The 19,258-nt window shown below is 43.0% G+C and overlaps 1 protein-coding gene across 4 annotated transcripts in view; it reads right to left on the bottom strand.

Moving 5' to 3' along the window:
- Positions 1-2,053: 2,053 nt before the first annotated feature.
- magi3a (membrane associated guanylate kinase, WW and PDZ domain containing 3a) overlaps positions 2,054-19,258 on the bottom strand; it is a 200,941-nt gene continuing 183,736 nt past the window's right edge. For 2 of the 4 annotated variants that reach the window (XM_033628242.2, XM_078169814.1), the window contains exons 14-21: positions 17,254-17,446; positions 15,939-16,151; positions 13,331-13,516; positions 13,038-13,131; positions 10,322-10,397; positions 10,011-10,148; positions 8,234-8,372; positions 2,054-5,102 (exon numbers count right to left, since the gene is read on the bottom strand). In XM_033628242.2, the coding sequence (XP_033484133.2) occupies positions 4,126-5,102; positions 8,234-8,372; positions 10,011-10,148; positions 10,322-10,397; positions 13,038-13,131; positions 13,331-13,516; positions 15,939-16,151; positions 17,254-17,446 (2,016 nt within the window). In that variant the 3' untranslated portion in view covers positions 2,054-4,125. Of the gene's footprint in view, positions 5,103-7,851; positions 7,945-8,233; positions 8,373-10,010; positions 10,149-10,321; positions 10,398-13,037; positions 13,132-13,330; positions 13,517-15,938; positions 16,152-17,253; positions 17,447-19,258 lie in introns of all 4 variants that reach the window. The other 2 variants (XM_033628244.2, XM_033628243.2) reach the window with 2 other exon arrangements.

Here is a 19,258-nt window from a genome sequence, read left to right as displayed (position 1 = left end):
CAATATTTTGAGTCTTCTGCGCATGCGTACTATATGGAGCTATGGGTGATGTAGTTTTTTGGTGTTGCAAAGCTGCACGGGAGTCTGAGTACACTGTGAGGACTGCGTGCTGTCTCGCACGCACTCACTTCTGCTCTGCTGACGTCATGGTTAATTTGATCACAGCCACGAGAGGCAGTGCTTCACCGTGGACGGTCCTGACGTCAGTGTGAAACAAATACTGCTGTTACTAAACCTTTTATTACACTGCGAGGCCGAATTAAAGGATGAGTTCACAGTTTTTTTTAAGGCTGTCTTAAAACACCAGTCAGGTTCTTGTATGTACACTGGAACATGTTTTACTTTCTATAATCATTATACTGGTCATTAATCAGAAATTAAAAATACTTTTTTGATCTCTGGGAGGAATCTGTGATACCTTACAGTCACTCTGGTGTATAGGGTAGAGACTTATAACAAAGCAGAAAAATAAAATATGTAAAAATATAAATATGTTCATTTTGCTACAGTGTATAAAACTAGTAAATAAAGTTTTATGTAATACATCACACTTCTATTGAGCTTTTCAGAGTCTGCGAAGACACTTTACACAGAGTAGGATTATAAAAACACAGTAAATTCTTTATTAAAAACAATAAAATAAAAGACTAAAATTTGGAAGAGTCAACTAGGGAAACTAAGTGGATTCCACAGAGAGGAGGCAGCGACTGTCAACCGTGTCAATGCCCTTACATATGTATAAAAATATGTGTATTATGCTACAATGTGCAACACAATATGCAGCAATGGATGATTAATACATACACATGTAAGCACTATACTCTTTTCTACTGCTGCTAATAATAATAGGTCCTGCTGGAAATATGTCACTACTGCCTGTAGTGCTTTTAAAAATTGTATATTGCATCAGTTTTGCCTCAGGTTTTAGCACTGAATCACACTTTGATGATTGTTACAGTCTTGTGACCAAAAACTAATGTTAAAATAATTTCTTGTTCGTGTGTTCAAAGGAGTCTTTTAAACCGAAAAACCCTTTTGATTCTTTTGATCTGAGGACTCTTACAGACTAAAGGTTTAAGAATTACCTACAGAGTAATCAAGGAACGGACACATAAATTGAGGTAGCCAACAACCCACATTTGAAGACCTTCTATTAAAAAAAACAATGACTTGCTTGGCAACCAGACCAGGGGCCGTATCCACAAAGCTTCCTCGTGCAAAGAGTTGCTCCTCGTGATGAAAGTCTTAGAATTGTGACATTTTCTTACAAGGCAGAGGAGAACTGGTGGAAACAAAGACGTCAGAGGAATATTCTCCAAACGCTGGCTACAGATTAGATCGTGCAGGAATAATATGTGTGGTTGATATGATTAGGGATATGCACACATTTCCCACCCAACACTTTAACACCAGAAATAAAATGACTTGGGTCTGTCTCAACCTACCATCAGCAGTGATTGCACTAACACTGACAACACCTTCACAGTTTGCAGTTCATTTCATTTCCACTGGGTGTACACACCTTGCAGGCTCACAAAAGGGCATATCTGTGACAACCAATCACATCTGTTAAAAGACAGCATCACACCTAGAAACAGGAGCGACCACACCTATTCACTAAGGTTAAAGTTTATGTCCCTTCCTTGGTAAGAGTTACTGAGAACTTTCCTAAATCACTCCTAAGCCAGGATCTTTAAGTAAAAATTTTAATTTAAATTTGAAGCTCTCTGAGTCTGATTGAGACAGGTGATTATTTGTCACAATGTGGAGCCACGCTAGGCTCGTAAAAGGGACTAGGCATTTAATCAGGACCAGGCTTTTAATTCAAGGTTTATGGTATTGAGATAATCTGTGGTGGCAGTCAGAGAAGTTTTAAAAATGATACTTGTTAACACGGCAGAGGCACATCCACCAAAATAAACTGTATATAAGGCAAGAAGGAACATGTGAATCTTGTAACAGGCCTTTGATTGTTTTACCAATAAGAGCAGGATCAATAGAATAATTTTACTTCCCTTAAATCTATGAAAATAAATAAATAAACCCACATCAGTCTCGTTTATTCAGTAAACCTTTATTTATCAGTGCATGAACAGAATGCCATGACCAGATTATTTCTTTTCACCCATTTTATATCATTTCCTCGCGACTCCCTTAAAAAAATAATGAAACGATTTACAGAGGATTTTTTTTCCTGCATGAAGGCAAAGATTTATACAGGTGCTGTACAATTTATAAACATTTACAACTACCATGATGTCAAAACTAAAAGACTTTATTTTTTTCTTTTAATATATATATATATATGTTGGAGCGATGCAAGGCCACAGTATCATACATGGTAATGGCATGAACAGTAAATAATACAGTAGCCCATCATATCAACAATAAAGTGGACAATAAATTAGTACGTGGTCTCATAGACCGATATAGATGCACGTGTTACTTCCTTCAACAGGCTGATGAGGGGACGCTTGAAGCAGTTTGTGAAGAGTAGTGCATGAACCACTAGATGTCTCTGTACTCCACAGAAGCTACATTAAGACAACACTAGATTTTGTCTCCAGAGCAGGGCACAACTCATACCAATAAATTAAAAATAGATATATTTTTCCATCTGGTACTTTAATCCCTGTTTGATTAAATCTGATTATAGATTAAATTCAAATAAAACTCCCAAAGAGGGGAGCGTATTGTGATGACGTTCCCTCCATGTGTGGAAAATTAACTGCATTCTCAGGGAGTGTATTTATAACACAAACGTGACAGCCATGATGGTGTTAAAGACGAACAATTAAGCATTTACATACGATTTTTTCTCACATTATGGATCGTGTACTAAATTATAAAAAAAAGGATCAAAAATAGATTTGTAGGTTAGAATGAGGAAGAATGTTTTTGTGCCTACATTTGTGATAATAAAAATACCTCTTAACAAGTCGAAGGCAGAGTTCTCACTTCTTACAATCAAGCTCTGTTAATTCAACTCATCTAAATTATGTGTCGATATACGTGTCATCACTTTGTTAAATAATATATGTCTCAGATTATAGTCGATGCTACAGCGATTATCTAAAATACACAGGCCTACCAGTCAGCTTGTATACATACACACACAGCCAGAGAGGACGTAAAATACAGAGCTGCGAACAGTAGACGACATTATGAATCAGGCTCGCGTGATTCATGTTTTACAGACCGTGAAGTCGTAGAAATAGAATGTATAGATTTTCATAGTGTTGTTGTCTCAGATGGTGATGCTTGCCTACACATTTTATTTCTGTCGTTAAGTCCCACATTGAAGGTGAAGTGACTCAGCGTGGATATGTGTACTGACAGTTTTTGTTTACATATAATTTCAATAAATTACATTATGCTTTATTATTAACACACATGTAACAAACATTATAACCACAAGTATCTGGTCTGCTGATTGATGCATATAAAGCTCCCAGGTGGTCCGTCCACCCTCTGGTAAGCTAATGGGATGAAAGAGTCTTCTCATGTGCATGAATGCAGTCACCCGAACAGTTTGCGTCAAAAAAAAAAAAAAAAAAAAAAAAAAAAAAAAAAAAAAAAAAGACAGTAAGTGTCACGCTTTGCAGCCACTTTTGAGTCCATCCACCAGTGACAGCAACTGTGAATCAATCTCGCCGGGGGGGGGGGGGGGGGTAAGAAAAGCTGAGTGACGGCATGAATGTATCTTAAACCTTCAAAGTGACACAAAAAAAAGCCGAATCCTTCATCGAGGCGGGTAGACAGGGAGCGCAGTTCATCTCACAGTGAGTGCAATACGGAGCAGCTTCTTTATAACCGGAGTCTGATTGGCACAAAAAGACTTCAGTGTCGCATCCCAAAAAACACAACAACAACAACAACAAAAAAGACACTCAGAACCAACCTGTTACACATATCGTCGCACAGTACTAATACTCATGTATCAGACATCAGCAGCTTGATGCAAACTGACCGAGGCAAACTGGGTGAAAAAAAATAAAGCAATGAGAAGCTATGTTGCTGGTTACACAGTGATCTGCTTTGTCCGAGTTTGCTAGAAATAAAAATCCTTCCATTGTGAATGTCCATCTTTTAGAGGCTCAGCTTTTTTTAAGAATCCTGGGAGTATCAGACATCTGCAAACGTTGTCTCCACCTGCGACTGGATCTTGGCAGAACTGGGAACTTTCCATGGACCAGGGGTGATGGGAGCCTTCTTGCTGGTGGTGCTCCCGTTGCAGCTGGGGTCCTGGATGCTACTGCTTGAACCTCTGGGATCCTTCTTGTTCACCTCTTCCCGATATTCCTTATCCCCCCTCTCTCTTCCGCTTCTCCGGGTCAGGGTGCCGCTATCAACATCTGACCCTGCCCTCTCCCTGTGCGTTTGGGGTTTCTGTGCCGCTGCCTCTTGCTCAGCCCTTTTGCCCTTCTTGTGGCGTTCGCTGGTCCCCGTGCTTTTGTCTCCACTCTCTGGAGCCCCCCTCTCCTGCCAGTAGGCTGCTTCCTCCTCCTTGTACCTCCAGTCCTTCCTTTCTCCAGAGGCAGTGCTAGGCTGTTGGCCAGCTGGACGCCGGGGGCTCTGGGGCTCCTCCAGGTTCTTCAAAGGCACAGCTGGGTCATGTTCTCTCTTAGAGCCCTTCCTGGGGCTAGAAGAGTGGTGGTCTCTCTGCCCTTGGGCTTTTCTGTCTTTCCTCATGTCCTCCAGGGATCCACTGTGGCCTCGCTCGTTTCTGGGGCTCTGAGAGCGCTCTCCGTGATCTGCCCAGCCATCAGTGGCTCTCATCGGGCTAGCGGACTTGGAGTTACTCCTGCTCGTTTTTCTGGTCTGGGTGCTGGGGCTGGTGGTACGCTTATGGTTGTGGTGAGACGGCTGTTGTCCTCTTGATCGGTTAGCCTGCCTACCATGCTCCTGCCCAGCGCCAGGGGACCCAGATGCTCTGGGATCCCCCCTGGAGAACTCATCAGGGGCGGTTGTTTTGGGTGAAGATGGGGACAGTTCAGAGGTAGAGAGGGAGACGGAGGATGGAGAGGCCGGAGATGACTGCCCGTCAGATACAGAAAGTCTGGGGAAGCTTGAGGTTGGAATGGTTACTTTGTCCTTTGAACCTGAGAAACAAGCAATAGGACGTAAGAAGATGTCAAGCCTGGTCTTACAGTAATACGTGGAAGAACCAGAACCTGTTAACACTGCATTACGTGGTGATGGCAGGTACTGTGTTGAAATTACATGCTAGTGTTGTATAGAAATGTGTCCCCCTGTCAAATAGTGTTTCCCTCCTGTTAATGCGTCGCGCCCCACTCAGTGGTTGGGTTAAAGCTAGGGGTTGGCTCAGGATTTAGGTAGGGGGGAACGGTCTTTGACACACCACCGGCACCACCGAAACAGTGCCAATGAAAAATCAAGTAGGATCCTCCGTTATGGTTGACACACGAATGGGTTCAACAATGTCCCACAATGGGGGGTGGTCAGTGTTACAACCCCATACGTTGTATGAAGTTTAGTATTACAAGCAAGAAAGTCCAAGTACAGAGGAGGTCAGGGGCATTGATGGCTCAAACAAACAGTGGACTTTTAGTAAGTGAAAGTCAACTTAGACTTATTTATAAGTCTGTTATGATGTGCTTACATCCCATACATAACAAACGTAATTATTTCAACCAAACACACAAGTTTTTCTAAACCTAACCGAGCAGTTTTGGTGCCTGAAACCCAATCATGCCACCTCATACGTAACAAACATAGTTATTCATACTGAAAACACTGTATTTTTCAAAACCTATCCAAATTTTTTGGCGCCTAAACCCAGACGTGTTGCCCCACATAAAACAACTGTACTTATTTCAACCGAAAACATGATCTTTTTCTAATCCAAACCATGCCGCCTGTGTCTAACAAAGCAGTCATTTAAACCATAAACACAAGATTTTTCAAAACCTAACCAATTAATTTTGGTACCTAAACCCAGACGTGTTGCCCCTGACATAACAAACATAGTTATTTTTACCAAATGCAGGTAGTTTTGGTGCCTGACCTCAACTCAACAATGTCGCTCTGACATAACAACTGCAGTAAATTTAACCGAGAATGAGTTTTGGTGCCTGAACCAAACCATACCACCCCATACATAACAAATTGAGCATAGTGTTAGCTCAGGCAGGACACAATGTCAAGCTCAGCTCACATCCCAGCTACATCAGCTGATCTCAAACCGCCCAATCAACTGATGGAGCAGCTGATTGATGGAAGGGAGTCAGCTGATAGATCACATGATTCCTTTCTATGCAACCAATTGGCGAATCTCATTCAGGGCACCCTATTTAAACTGCTCTGGCCTGCCTACTGTTGCTGCTTCCTCTGCAAGCTGCTTTGCAACCTGCCTCCACCCCAGCTCCTCCTTTTCATGCTGTATCTGACTTATCAATGTCATTTCTGTTTGTCATTGATGCTGCGCTGCTCTGTTCCTGGGGGTCTTTGTTGCTCTCCCTGCCTTAGGCTTTCCATGTAGGCGCATGGAAGGGCAGAGAGGTGTGCTCTCTCCACCTTAGGCTTTTCAAGTAAGCACATGGAAGGGCGGAGAGGTGTGCTCTTTCCACCTTAGGCTTTTCACGTAATGCATGGAAGGGCAGAGAGGTGTGCTCTCTCCACCTTAGGCTTTTCACGTAAGCGCATGGAAGGGCGGAGAGGTGTGCCCTCTCCGCCTTAGGCTTTCCACGTAGGCATGTGGAAGAGGCTGTCTGCATAGGCCGAGGAAAGGCAGAGAGGCCCCAGAACAGAGCCATACCGCCAAATATAATGCTGCAAATGGAAATAAAGTCTTCTGTGACTAAAGTGTTCCTGACTGAAATGTACTTACTTTAAAAGAAAACATAAACCCAAACAAGAAATGTTGATGCCTACACCCAACTGTGCCGCCACCACATAATTCTAACACAGTATGTGCCACTACCATGTAATGCAGTGTTGAGAGGTCGTGGTCATTTCACGTACTTCTGTGCAACATGTTCTAGCTGAGCAGAAATGTACAAACTCTAAGGATCTGCATAAGCTAAAATATCCCGTACATGGAATATTTTGCACATTCAAAAATAAAGAATAAATAAATAAATTCAGATAATTAAACATGTCATGCAACAGAAGCACAATCTCCTCATATTGTGAAAAAAGATATCCACCTTGCTCGCTTTCTGTAATAACCCTCTGTAATATCCCCCTAAATATTTGCCTTGTTTGAGATATGTATCGGCCGACGACATAGCCATCAATGGAAAAGGTGCTGGTGTTCACCCACCACTGACGTTTCAATTTCCCCCCCGAGCTGATAAGAATTGCACAGCTGTGATTGAGAGCAGATATATGCAGCAGAAAACCAGAGAGAGAAAAAGAAGAGTGATGGACTTAGTGGTGCTGAAATGAGCTTTTGGATTTCTAGGAGCGACAAACTCATAGAAATTCATTCTAATGTGGATTCTTGGATTAAAAGGTTGATGCCAGTGAATGCACACAGATCCTTTTTACCACGTGTCACTTGCTGATCAATATCTAGTTAAGAATTTTTCTGCTCTGCTCAGGACAAGGTGTGTGTTCAGTGGCATCCCAGGTTTTTGCAATACCCTTTCAAAAAATAACTTGCAGAGCTCTGAAGCCTCCCAGCGCTCCTGCAGGTCTGTTTGTTCTTCTAGGACTCACTGCTTTGGTTCAGCCCTCCACAGGGGGAAGAGTAACTCTGCTAACTGATCTATGTCAGATTGATCATGGGGATGAAGGAAGGGACAAGAGAACGACACTTAAATCTGGGAGATGAGTCACTTTGAAAGGAGAGGTCAAAGGCAAAAGTACAAGGAGTACAAGGTTTACCAAGGTTATTAGGGACAGACCAAGAAAAGCAGTGAGGCCTTTAGTGATGCTCTGGTTTCATGTAGAAGCACAGGGTGGAAGAAGAGTTCAGACCTATAGGAGGAAAAGATAAATAGGTAGAAATAGACGGCCGTGCCAGTGCAGAAAACAGGAGCAGATAAAGAGCACAAGATCAAGATAGAAGTAGAGAGAATGACAGGAGAGACAGAGGTCAAGAGAGAAGCTTGCAACACATGCATGAGAATAAAAAAACTCAGCACCCTGCTATCAAGCATATCCATACAGAAGCTTGGAAACATGTATGGTTAATATGCTACTGTGTAGAACTATATGCAGAGGCAACAATGTGTGTACATGCATGCGGCTGTCAGCAGTCACTCACTGTGATCTGGGACCAAACCCTGGCCAGGTCGAAGCAGCAGGTGAACTTTGCTGCCTCCTGCTTGGATCAGCTCAATAGCCCGAGTGTGCGTGATGCCCTGGGTGGCCTCGCCGTTGATCTCCACGATCTGATCTCCGACCTGTAGTGCAGATATAGTCTGTTGTTACTAAACATGTCACACAAGAAGGTCTTTCAGAATTTCAGAGGTTTTCAAACTGCAAGCACACCTTCCCTGGGGTTGTAGCAGAGTTGAGGTTGGGGTGTGATGGAAGAACATTAAGTGAGGTAAAAGGGATAGGTGCATGCCAGTGTTCTCGAAAACAGTGGGAAGTCATTGTGTTTTTGCTCGCTAATTTGGCTCACTTATTCACACGGTTAACAGTTTGAACTGCGGCAAACACTGTGACACAGCTTAAGATGAGAGTCAAGGTACTTTAAAACCCTTATCGCCTGATTGCTGCTTTCTGTGTCAAAAATCAGACTCCTTTGTCGGAGTAAGAATACAGACATTCACACATATACTCACTGTCAACTTCAGTGGGTACACCTGTTCAACTGCTTGTTAATGCAAATCAGCCAGTCAATGTGGCAGCAACTCAATGCATTTAGGCACGTAGACATGGTCAAGACGACCTGCTGAGGTTCAAACTGAGCATCAGAATGGGGAAGAAAGGTGATTTAAGTGACTTTGAATGTGGCATGGTTGTCAGAAACTGCTGATCTACTGGGATTTTCAACCACAATCATCTCTAGGGTTTGGTTCAAGATGATAGAAAGGCAACAGTAACCCAAATAACCACTGGTTACAACCAAGGTCTGCAGAAGACCATCTCTGAACCAACAACACGTCCAACCTTGAAGCAGATGGGCTACAGCAGCAGAAGACCACACCAGGTGCCACTCCTGTCAGCTAACAACAGGAAACTGAGGCTACAGTTCACACAGGCTCACCAAAACTGGACAATAGAAGATTGGAAAAACGTTGCCTGGTCTGATGAGTCTGGATTTCTGCTGCCACATTCAGATGGTAGGGTCAGAATTTGGTGTAAACAACATGAAAGCATGGATCCATCCTGCCTTGTATCAACGGTTCAGGCTGCTGCTGGTGGTGTAATGGTGTGGGGGAGATTTTCTTAGTACCAACTGAGCATGGTTTAAACACCACAGCCTACCTGAGTATTGTTGCTGACCGTGTCCATCCCTTTATGACCACAGTGTACCCATCTTCTGATGGCTACTTCCAGCACGATAACGCACCATGTCACAAAGCTCAAATCATCTCAAACTGTTTTCTTGAACATGACAATGAGTTCACTGTACTCCAATGGCCTCCACAGTCACCAGATCTCAGTCCAACAGAGCACCTTTGGGATGTGGTGGAACGGGAGATTCTCATCGAGGATGTGCAGCCGACAAATCTGCAGCAACTGTGTGATGTCATCATGTCAATATGGACCAAAGTCTCTGAGGAATGTTTCCAGCACCTTGTTGAATCTGTGCCACCAAGAATTAAGGCAGTCCAACCCAGTACTAGCAAGGTGTACCTAATAAAGTGGCCAGTGAGTGTACCTCAGACTGTATAATAAAGATGGATGGCATGACAGCTCCTCAAAAGTGAAGTCAAAACATCTCAGTCGCTGCCTGTGGCCCGACAGTGTCAGCCTTTAAAAAGCCCAACAGTACCACCTATCATTTTAATATAAAATGCAACAGTGTGCAGTATTATTATTACTCGGTTTATTCGAAGGACAGAGACAGACAAGCTTAAAACACTCACATGTATCCTGCCGTCTTTGAGAGCAGGTCCGTCCTCAGCCAGTCGCAGGATGAACAGGCCCATGTTGTACTCCTTCCCTCCTCTCAGACTGAAGCCAAAGCCACGCTGGCTGCGGTCCAGCTCCACCACAAAACAGCCCTGCAGTTCACAGACAAGAATAAGCCTCTGAGACTGGAGCATGTCTTGACACAAGGGTAGCCCTCGGGTTAAGAATATATAAAGATCAACTGGCATTAGAGCAGAAGGAGTAAATCACAAACACCATGTGCTGTAAATCAAGAAGCACTTAGTAAGTGTGGCTTTGGTGTTACCTGCTTAGGGCCCGAAGTGATGAGTGCTCCCATCTCTCTTGGTGGGAAAGAGTTCCTCACGTCAGTGTCACCGTTCCTACCCCAGAAAAAAACACATTATAATGTCACCAACATACTGTAGCTATGAAGTATATTTAGTTGTAGCATACACAAGGTGCAGTGCAACTGCCATTGTTAGTTTCAGACTGATAGAGTTTTCATTTTCATGGCCAGTACTGACATTGTGTAAGTAGCAAATGTGCTTTCACCTATCTGCGCGTCCATGGCCGTGTAGGTCTAAAGAGATGTGATTGAAAAAGGTGTGATGTGATGCATTGTTATTCTGCGGCAGCAGAAAGCGTCTGCACCACTGACCAACAGAAAAGGGCGCAGATAGTAAGATGCGCCTACATAGATGGGCTCACAACACATGCACACTCTGCTTGTTACACACACAGGGACACGCGGACAGGTTGTGGGTGGGTGAAGTAATGCGTCACTGATGCAGAGCTGCTGTCCGATTGCCCGTTAAGAGAAACTCGGTGCACGTTTACACAAGAGGAGCAGCTCTGTTTCCTCTGTTAAGTTTAAAACTACAGTTTTTGGTTTAGCTGCTTTAACCCTTTAAAAACTGAGCAAATGGACTTGATTTCCTTCAGAAACATACAAAAAGTAAGTAAAAAAAAGAGAAAGTAAAAACAAGTAAATTAGTAAAATGAAAAAGAAAAAAAAACAAAGAAAGAAAGTTTAAAAAATGGAAAGGAAATGACCTGGAAAAAGTGCTTGAATTTTTATTCATTTATTTTTTATTGTGTAACATAATTTTAAAATGTAAAAACAATAATAATAAATCAAGTTTTTTTTCAAGCTTTTTTTCTTTTTCTCCCTATTTTTAAAAATATTTTTCTGAATCTACTTATTTATATTATTATATATTTATTATTTATTAATTTTTTATTTTATTTTTTTTGCAATTTGTGGGACATTTCTCATTCGATAAGATAAGAAACACCTTTATTAATCCCACAATTGAGAAATTCCAGTGTTGGAGCAGTCAAGAAGAGATACAAAGATACAAAGACACAAAAAATACAAGAAACAGCAATAAATAATAATAAGCATAAGTAGTGGCCTAAAACAAGAGTTGCTCATTGCCTTTTTTACATGTCTGTGAATGATATCAACAATTTGCTCAAGCTTCAAAGGTTTAAAAACTTGCGAAAAGTGTCTGAAAGCGGCACAAAAAAAGTGACGTGGCTCCAGGTTTCAAAGGCTTAATGTCCCTCGATATTTGCTGCAGAGACATTACTGCGCTTACTGAATTACTCTCAGCAGAAAAGCGCTAGCTTCTCCAATTTGCCAAATCAGCCACGTAATTAACAGTGCGCCAGGTGCAGGCGATTTGGCTTGTAGAGGGAATAGAAAATCACACTCTGATTGGCTAAATTCATGTTGTGCCCAAAACACACCTATGATCAATTGAGGGACTAAATATAAAAACCTTGCACCTGACGCCTGACTTTGCAGCAGGATTACGCACCATTTAACCAGCACAAGTGGTTGTATATGCTCTAAATGCACTCGCACCATGTGCTATAGATTGTTTAAATACGGCCCAACATCTGTTCCACAGAGGAGAACTGAATGTCAGCACATAAACAACGTGTGAAACAGACATTAAAGTGTAGAAAACACTAGATGAGAATAAAAAACTGTTACGAAGTGCGTCCAATACTGTGACCAATCTCAAGGTGAAGGATTATCTGCCACGGGGAAACTTGTGCATTAAAATGTATGTGCTCAGTGATGTCCAAGGTGCTTTTTATAATCCTCCACTAGCTTGCATGTGTCGTGTCCTCCACAGCACATATTGTGAGGAGAGTGAGCAGAATATAAGTCTCATTCTCTTCCCCTTCTGCTGCGTCCAGTACAAACCGCCACGCCTTCATTACAGCAGCATGAGCCTCTTTCTGTTAGTTTTATTATACAGCACAGACCTATGTAAATCCTTCAAGGAGCCATGTTGCTTATACAGTTCAGTGGCAGATAACGGGGGCATACTTTAATGCTTCGCAGAGCTCATTATAATGCCTTTGTGGGAACTTAGCTTCGCTGACACACTATCTAGCGAGAGTCTCGGCGTTCTTAGCAGAACTGGCATGGAGAGGAGTTTACACACTCCATGCAGCCAAGCTGACGACCTCAGCTCATATCTAGCCTGGGCTGACCCGAGGCATGTGTTGGAGATTAGACGGCGAGGAGGGAGGGTGCTGGCGAGGAATGGACAGACAGGCTAAATGAGGAGAAGGGGGAACACATGCTGATAGGCAGCGAAACCGAGCGAGCGAGGGTGAGAAATTATGGCGGAGAATTGCTGCAGCAGCAATGGATTAAAAAGTCTGACACAGGTAATCTTGTTTAAAAAGAAAGATCAAAGAGGAAGAGAGAGACTCCTTATTAATCTGCCTCTTTTTTCTTGGCTTCGCCATCCAAACAGTGACCACGGGGGGATTTTCTGTCTTTCTGGATAACAAGGCAAGCGTGGGCCACAAGAGATGCTAATGGGCCGCATTGTAGCTCAAACCAGAGCCTGCTTTAAGAGGATTGGGGCTAATTTATGGTTCAAGTGGCAGAACCTGTATTAAGACTGTCTCCAGTGGACTTGAGAGAAACGCTGACAAGCTTGTGTTAGTGTCTGTTCTTGTATGGGAGGATGTGTGTGTGTGTATCCGTGTACCTGTCTGGATAGCTGGGAGGCTGTTGGCCCATAGCTCTGTGTTGTGCTGAAGGGCTCTGCTTGGCTGAATTTGTTCCAGATGGAGGAGCGCTGTCTGTGAAAACAAAATAAATACAACACACCCATTTAGCACGGCACACAGATCTTGTGATGTGTTATTGGACGCCACAAAGCAGCCTTGAAACCTGCTTTTGAGAGTGCATCAACATTATCTTATTCCCAGAGAGTAAACCTGATAATTCATTTTGGAAATCAGTTTCACAGGACTGAGACTACTCTCTTTGCCAACCTACCATCTTCAGGCACAACTGTGAGAGTGACAGAATTGCCGGCGTCCTTGATGAGCTGGACGATATCGTTGTGGGACAGCTCCATGATGGACAGGCCGTTAACAGCAGAGATTCGGTCCCCCACTTTCATCTGACCTATTCGGTCTGTAGGGCTGCCCTCGATGATTCGGCCGATCTTGTGAGGTATAACTGAAACGGAAACACAGAGGAATGACAACCTGTTCATGTGGTTTGTTATGATGGAGCATCAATTTCAAATAATAAAGAGGTTACAGTGTGTCTGAGTTACCGGGATCAATATTCCAATGTATCGATCACAGCATTCAGTATATTATGCATTTGCATGTATGGTATACTCATTTACAAAGTCTTTACAAGTCTTACATTTGAAAACACCCAAAGATAAAATGGAGAATAACAAGCCTAAAAAACTAAAGCCAGGCAAGCTGTGTGAGACGGGAGCATATTTATATTCCCAGGGTCTCAAGTTCCCAGAATCCCATTTTCCCAAGGTCCTATGTTCCCAATATCATTTGTTCCCAATGTCCTTATTCCCAGTATCCTATATTCCCAGAGTCATATGTTCCCAAAGTGTTATGTTCCCAGTATAATTTGTTTCCAGGGTCCTATGTTCTCAACGTTTTTTTGCTCCTAGGGTCCTATATTCCCAACATGCTATGTTCCCAGGGTCCTTTGCTATCATGGTCCTATGTCCCTAACATCCGAAGTTCTCAACATCCTATGTTCCCAATTTAATTTGTTCCCTCGGTCCTATGTTCCCAACTTCCTATGTTCCCAATGTCATTTGTTATCAAAGTCCTATGTTCCAAACATCTTATGTTCCCAGGGTCCTCCTATGTTCCCAATGTAATTTGTTCCCTTGGTTCTATGTTCCAAATGTCATTTGTTCCCAACCTCCTTTGTTATCATGGTTCTCCTTTGTTCAATGTTCTATGTTCCCAGAGTCCTATGTTCCCAAAGTTCAATGTCCTGTGTTCCAAATGTCCTTATTCCCAGTATCCTATATTCCTGAAGTCATATGTTCCCAAAGTGTTATGTTCCCAGTATAATTTGTTTCCAGGGTCCTATATTCCCAACATGCTATGTTCCCAGGGTCCTTTGCTATCATGGTCCTATGTTCCTAACATCCTAAGTTCCCAACATCCTATGTTCCTAGGGTTCTGTGTTCCCAATGTAATTTGCTCTCTTGGTCCTATGTTCCCAACTTCCTATGTTCCCAATGTCATTTGTTCCCAACATCCTATGTTCCCAAGGTCGTTTGTTATCATAGTCCTATGTTCCCGTGTAATTTGTTCCCTTGGTCCTATGTTCCCAGGGTCCTGTGTTTCCAATGTCATTTGGTCCCAACATCCTATGTTCCCAGGATCCTATGCTCCGGGGGTTCTGTGTTCCCAACCTCCTTTGGTATCGTGGTGCTGTGTTCCTAACGTTCTTTGTTCCCAGGGTCCTATATTGCCAAGGTCCAATGTTCCCAATGTCCTTTGTTCTCAACTCCCTATGTTCCCAGCCTCCTTTGTTATCATGGTACTGTGTTCCTAACGTTCTATGTTCCCAGGGTCCTATGTTCCAAATGTCCTTATTCCCAGTATCCTATATTCCCAGAGTCATATGTTCCCAAAGTGCTATGTTCCCAGTATAATTTGTTTCCAGGGTCCTATATTCCCAACATGCTATGTTCCCAGGGCCCTTTGCTATTATGGTCCTATGTTCCTAACATCCTAAGTTCCCAACATCCTATGTCCCCAGGGTCCTGTGTTCCCAATATAATTTGTTCCCTTGGTCCTATGTTCCCAGTGTCATTTGTTCCCAACATTCTATGTTCCCAGGGTCCTTTGTTATCATAGTCCTATGTTCCCAGTGTAATTCGTTCCCTTGGTTCTATGTTCCCAAAGTCCAACGTCCTGTGTTCCAAATGCCCTGTGTTTCCAAGTTCAATTTTCTGTTTACACACATTACCCCTCCTTTTGTGTTTGTTAATTGTTTCATAATTATTTCATATATTATTTCATGTTTTTTTTTCTTCCTCTCTTATAGTTGGTTAATTAATTGGCTGACTAATTTTTACTGTTATAAATTTAGGGCTTTGGGAGTTAGTCCTCATTCAGACAGAGTAACTGTTGGGGCACTCTGACAGCTCACTGGGTAGAGCACATACTATTAAGGCCAAGTCCAGTGCAATTCAGGACTCTCAGAATCATGCGTCCCTTAACCTTACCCTAGCCCATATTATATTAAGCGACTACAGAGCTGGGGACCATTTTTTAAGTTCCCATTATGTGCTATGTAAAGCTGGGGAACACAGGACCCTGGGAGAGCACATATGTAGAACTGGGGGACATAGGACCCTTTGTTATGTTCCAATTATGTGCAATATAAATCTGGGAAACAAATGACCCTGGGAACATGGGAATGACCCTATGTGGGGCTGAACCATGACACAACAGTGCTTTACCCAAATGCTAACGTCAGCATGCTAACATGTTCACAATGACAGTGTTTACTTCTGACGTTTAGCAGATATATAATGACACGCTTGATATAACCTGATATTTAAAAAGTAGTATATGTGATGTGTTTCTTTGTTTCTGACCTCCAGGCGGGGGCTTGTTCTTTGACGTGAGGATGACGAAGCCGAAGCCTTCGTTGTCTTTGCGCTGCAGTGTGACATCAAAGCACTCTGGCCGAGAGGGCTGAGCGGGCTGGACGGCGTTCAGAGCCTCGCCACGAGACATCTTAGGAGAGCTGTTGACCAGGGCGGACGCTACCTGCTGCGGCTGCTGACCGCTCTCCTCCTCTTCACCATCTGACAAAGGACATAGAGACACGAGGGGAATGTTTACAGTCACGCATGTGGAACAGCTCCGCTCGCATTCTCCATTGTTTTTGAAAGGACGAGGTCAGCTCATTAAAATTCATCACTTACACCGACAGGACAACAGGAATGTTTATTTTGAGCGGGGGTCATTCTGATTTAGCTGACACACACTTCAATATCTGTGAAAAGATCCTTCAGATCCTCCTTCCTCAGATCCTTCCAAAAATAATCCAAAGCACGACGGCTTTATTGAAGACACCCTTTCTGCTGCACACATGAAATACAAGACTGTCAACTCTACACTTGAGAAGAAAAAGCCCTTTACAATTTGTTATTCATAGGACAGGCTGATCTACCTCAATCTCTCTTCATTGTATGTTTGTTTTGCTGAGTCCCTGTTTTGTCAGCCGGCATCAGGGAATCTCTTTCTAAAGCCCTGCTTTGAAAGCATAAAGCCTTACATGATTGATGCTTAATTTCTGCAACGTGATCAAAGCTGTTGTTGCGATACATCAAATCCAAAGTAATTTCAAAAAGTGCTGCTACTATTCACGGAGCGGTTATTTGTGGGGGTAAACAAACCTGAATGCAGCAGGGGTTTGTGCTGTTGAAAAAGAAAACTCAGCATATTCTTGTTTTTTTCATCCTTTGAGATGTAAATCAACTCCACCAGCTGATCTAATCTCCACTGCCCTTCACACAGCTCCCATCAGCCTCGACAGATAAACACCGCAAAGCCACTTTGGCTGTTTTCTCCAATATCGGTGGATAAAATGTTTTTTATTCACTTCTCTGTGATTAAAGTAAATAAAGAGTTTTTCCTTAAAAACTTTCTTTTCAGGGAAAATGTTTACACAGACCCTAAAAGTCAATTTTGGTTGAACTTGAGTTACTCAGATTTATCTGCGAGGAAGTCATCCAAAACAAATTTAAAAGGATTAGTGAGAAAGAAATCCCAGATCAAAGCTGTAGCTCAGAGGTCCTCCTCCAGCATGCTGATCTAAACAAAAGGAGTGAAAACAAGAAGCTGTGCTTAAAACCTCTGAGTGCTCTCAGAGAGACGCAGTCCTGATTATTCAAACAGACCCACCTGAGTGTGTCAGTTTCCTGCGGACTGTGAGCATGACTTGGCCCATGCGGGCGGCGTTGGTCATCAGCTCCAGCACTTGTTTGTGGGATTTGCCCTTAACTGGCACGCCGTCTATACACAGCAGCTCATCCCCTGCCCGCAGGCGCCCGTCCTTCTCGGCTGCACCGAGCGGCACGATGGCGCCGATGTACACCTGTGGAGACGAAAGGATGATAATAATACATTTTTATTTAAAAGGCGCCTTTCAAAACACCCAAGGTCACCTTACAGAGTATATAATACAGAGATGAGAGGTGGGCACACACACGCTGTGATAAAATCAATTACATTCACAGTCAGTGGCTCAGTAAGACATTGCCAGTGTCTCCAAGACTGTGTTTATTGGGGGAAAGTAAGTAAAAATAAAAGACTGGGTCAACTATATGACAAAAACTGCCTCTTACAAATCCATGCTGACCAGGATGACTAATCGGCTCATAGACCAATCTGGGGGGAATTTTTGGAATTATTCTGCACTGTCTGGGAGTGTGGTTTTTGTTTTGTCTTGCCCTGCCTATTTTTTGTATTTTTTCCATTTAAAAAAAAAATATGATCACTATCAATTCTAATGTGTTTATTTATTCAACTTTAACTTTGTTATTTTGATTATTTTTTAATTGAAGCTGGTGCTGTGCCCCCTCCTGTACGGATCTCTAGTCAAGATTGAATGTCTCATTTGACGTGTGTCATGTACCAACCGAACCAAAATCAATAAAAATTTGAATTCTACAAAAAAAAAAGAAAAAAAAAAAAAAGATTCACAGTCAGTGTTAGAGTGCATAAGCCAGCATCAACAGGTGGGTTTTGAGATGGATTTGAAGCATGTTATGCTGTCAGACTGTCGGATGTGTGGAGGTAGGGAGTTCTAAAGCCTTAGGGCAGTGTGGTTGAAAGCCCTGGCGCCCGAGGAGCTGAGGCGTGAGGTGGGAGTGGTCAGGAGACCAGCAGGGGAAGAGCGCAGGGAGCAGGGGAGGGGTTACTCCTGGAGAAGGACAGACAGGGAAGTGGCGGCGAGGTTGTAGAGGGCTTTGAAGGTGAGCAGAGGGTTTTTATGGTCGATTCATTACTACCTGTCTTTTGGCAATAAATAAATGGCTGAGCAATACTTTCTTAAAGTTAAACAAAGACAAAACTGAAATCCTGCTTGTTGGCCCTAAAACAAAACTCTGGGGACTTTAACTCCCTGGATTGTGATATCTGATTTAGATCTAAGCTTCAAGTCCCACATTAAGAAGGTGACGGAAACATAATTTTTCCACCTCAGAAACATCGCCATGGTACGACCATTTGTAATTGATTCACGCCTTTATTTCAAGCCGACTCGACTACTGTAACGCACTTTTTACTGGCCTCCGAAAAAACACCACTGAGAGGCTTCAGCTCATTCAAAACTCTGCAGCTCGGCTACGAACCAGAACCAAGAGGAGAGAGCATGTCAGGCCAGTCTCCGCTGCTCTGCACTGACTTCCTGTTGCATTCAGACTTGATTTTAAGCTCCTCCTCCTTGTATACAAAGCCCTACATGAGCTACATCGCTAACTTCCTTGTTAACTATTTGCCTCCAAGAACACTGCGATCATCTCCTGCTGGTTTATTGGAGGTTCCCAGAAAGAGCCGGATGAAGATCAGGGATGCAGCCAAAGCTATGGAACAAACTACCTCCAGATATCAGGGAAGCTAGCTCGCTAAATATTTTAAAAAGAAAGCTATAAACGTATCTGTTCACTTTAGCCTTTAACTAGCTCTGACTTCCTGATACAGGTCTGTCCAGGTCTGTCTGCTGTCAAGAATGACACCAAGACTCTTGACGTGGCTGGAGAAGGATACAGGGAAGCTGTCAGTGATGATGTGTGGGTGTTTTGGATTTTGGATAGGGTGAGCAGGGACTCCGCTGAGCTTCAATACGTTCCTTCTCATCCAACAGGAAGTGAGAGAAACAGCTTGACACACTGATCCGAGCCGGAGT

The sequence above is a fragment of the Epinephelus lanceolatus genome, chromosome 8, assembly GCF_041903045.1.
Source record: "Epinephelus lanceolatus isolate andai-2023 chromosome 8, ASM4190304v1, whole genome shotgun sequence".
NCBI lineage: Eukaryota > Metazoa > Chordata > Actinopteri > Perciformes > Serranidae > Epinephelus > Epinephelus lanceolatus.
The sequence above is the reverse complement of the archived record's forward strand: the minus strand, read 5'-3'. Positions and strand labels throughout refer to the sequence as shown.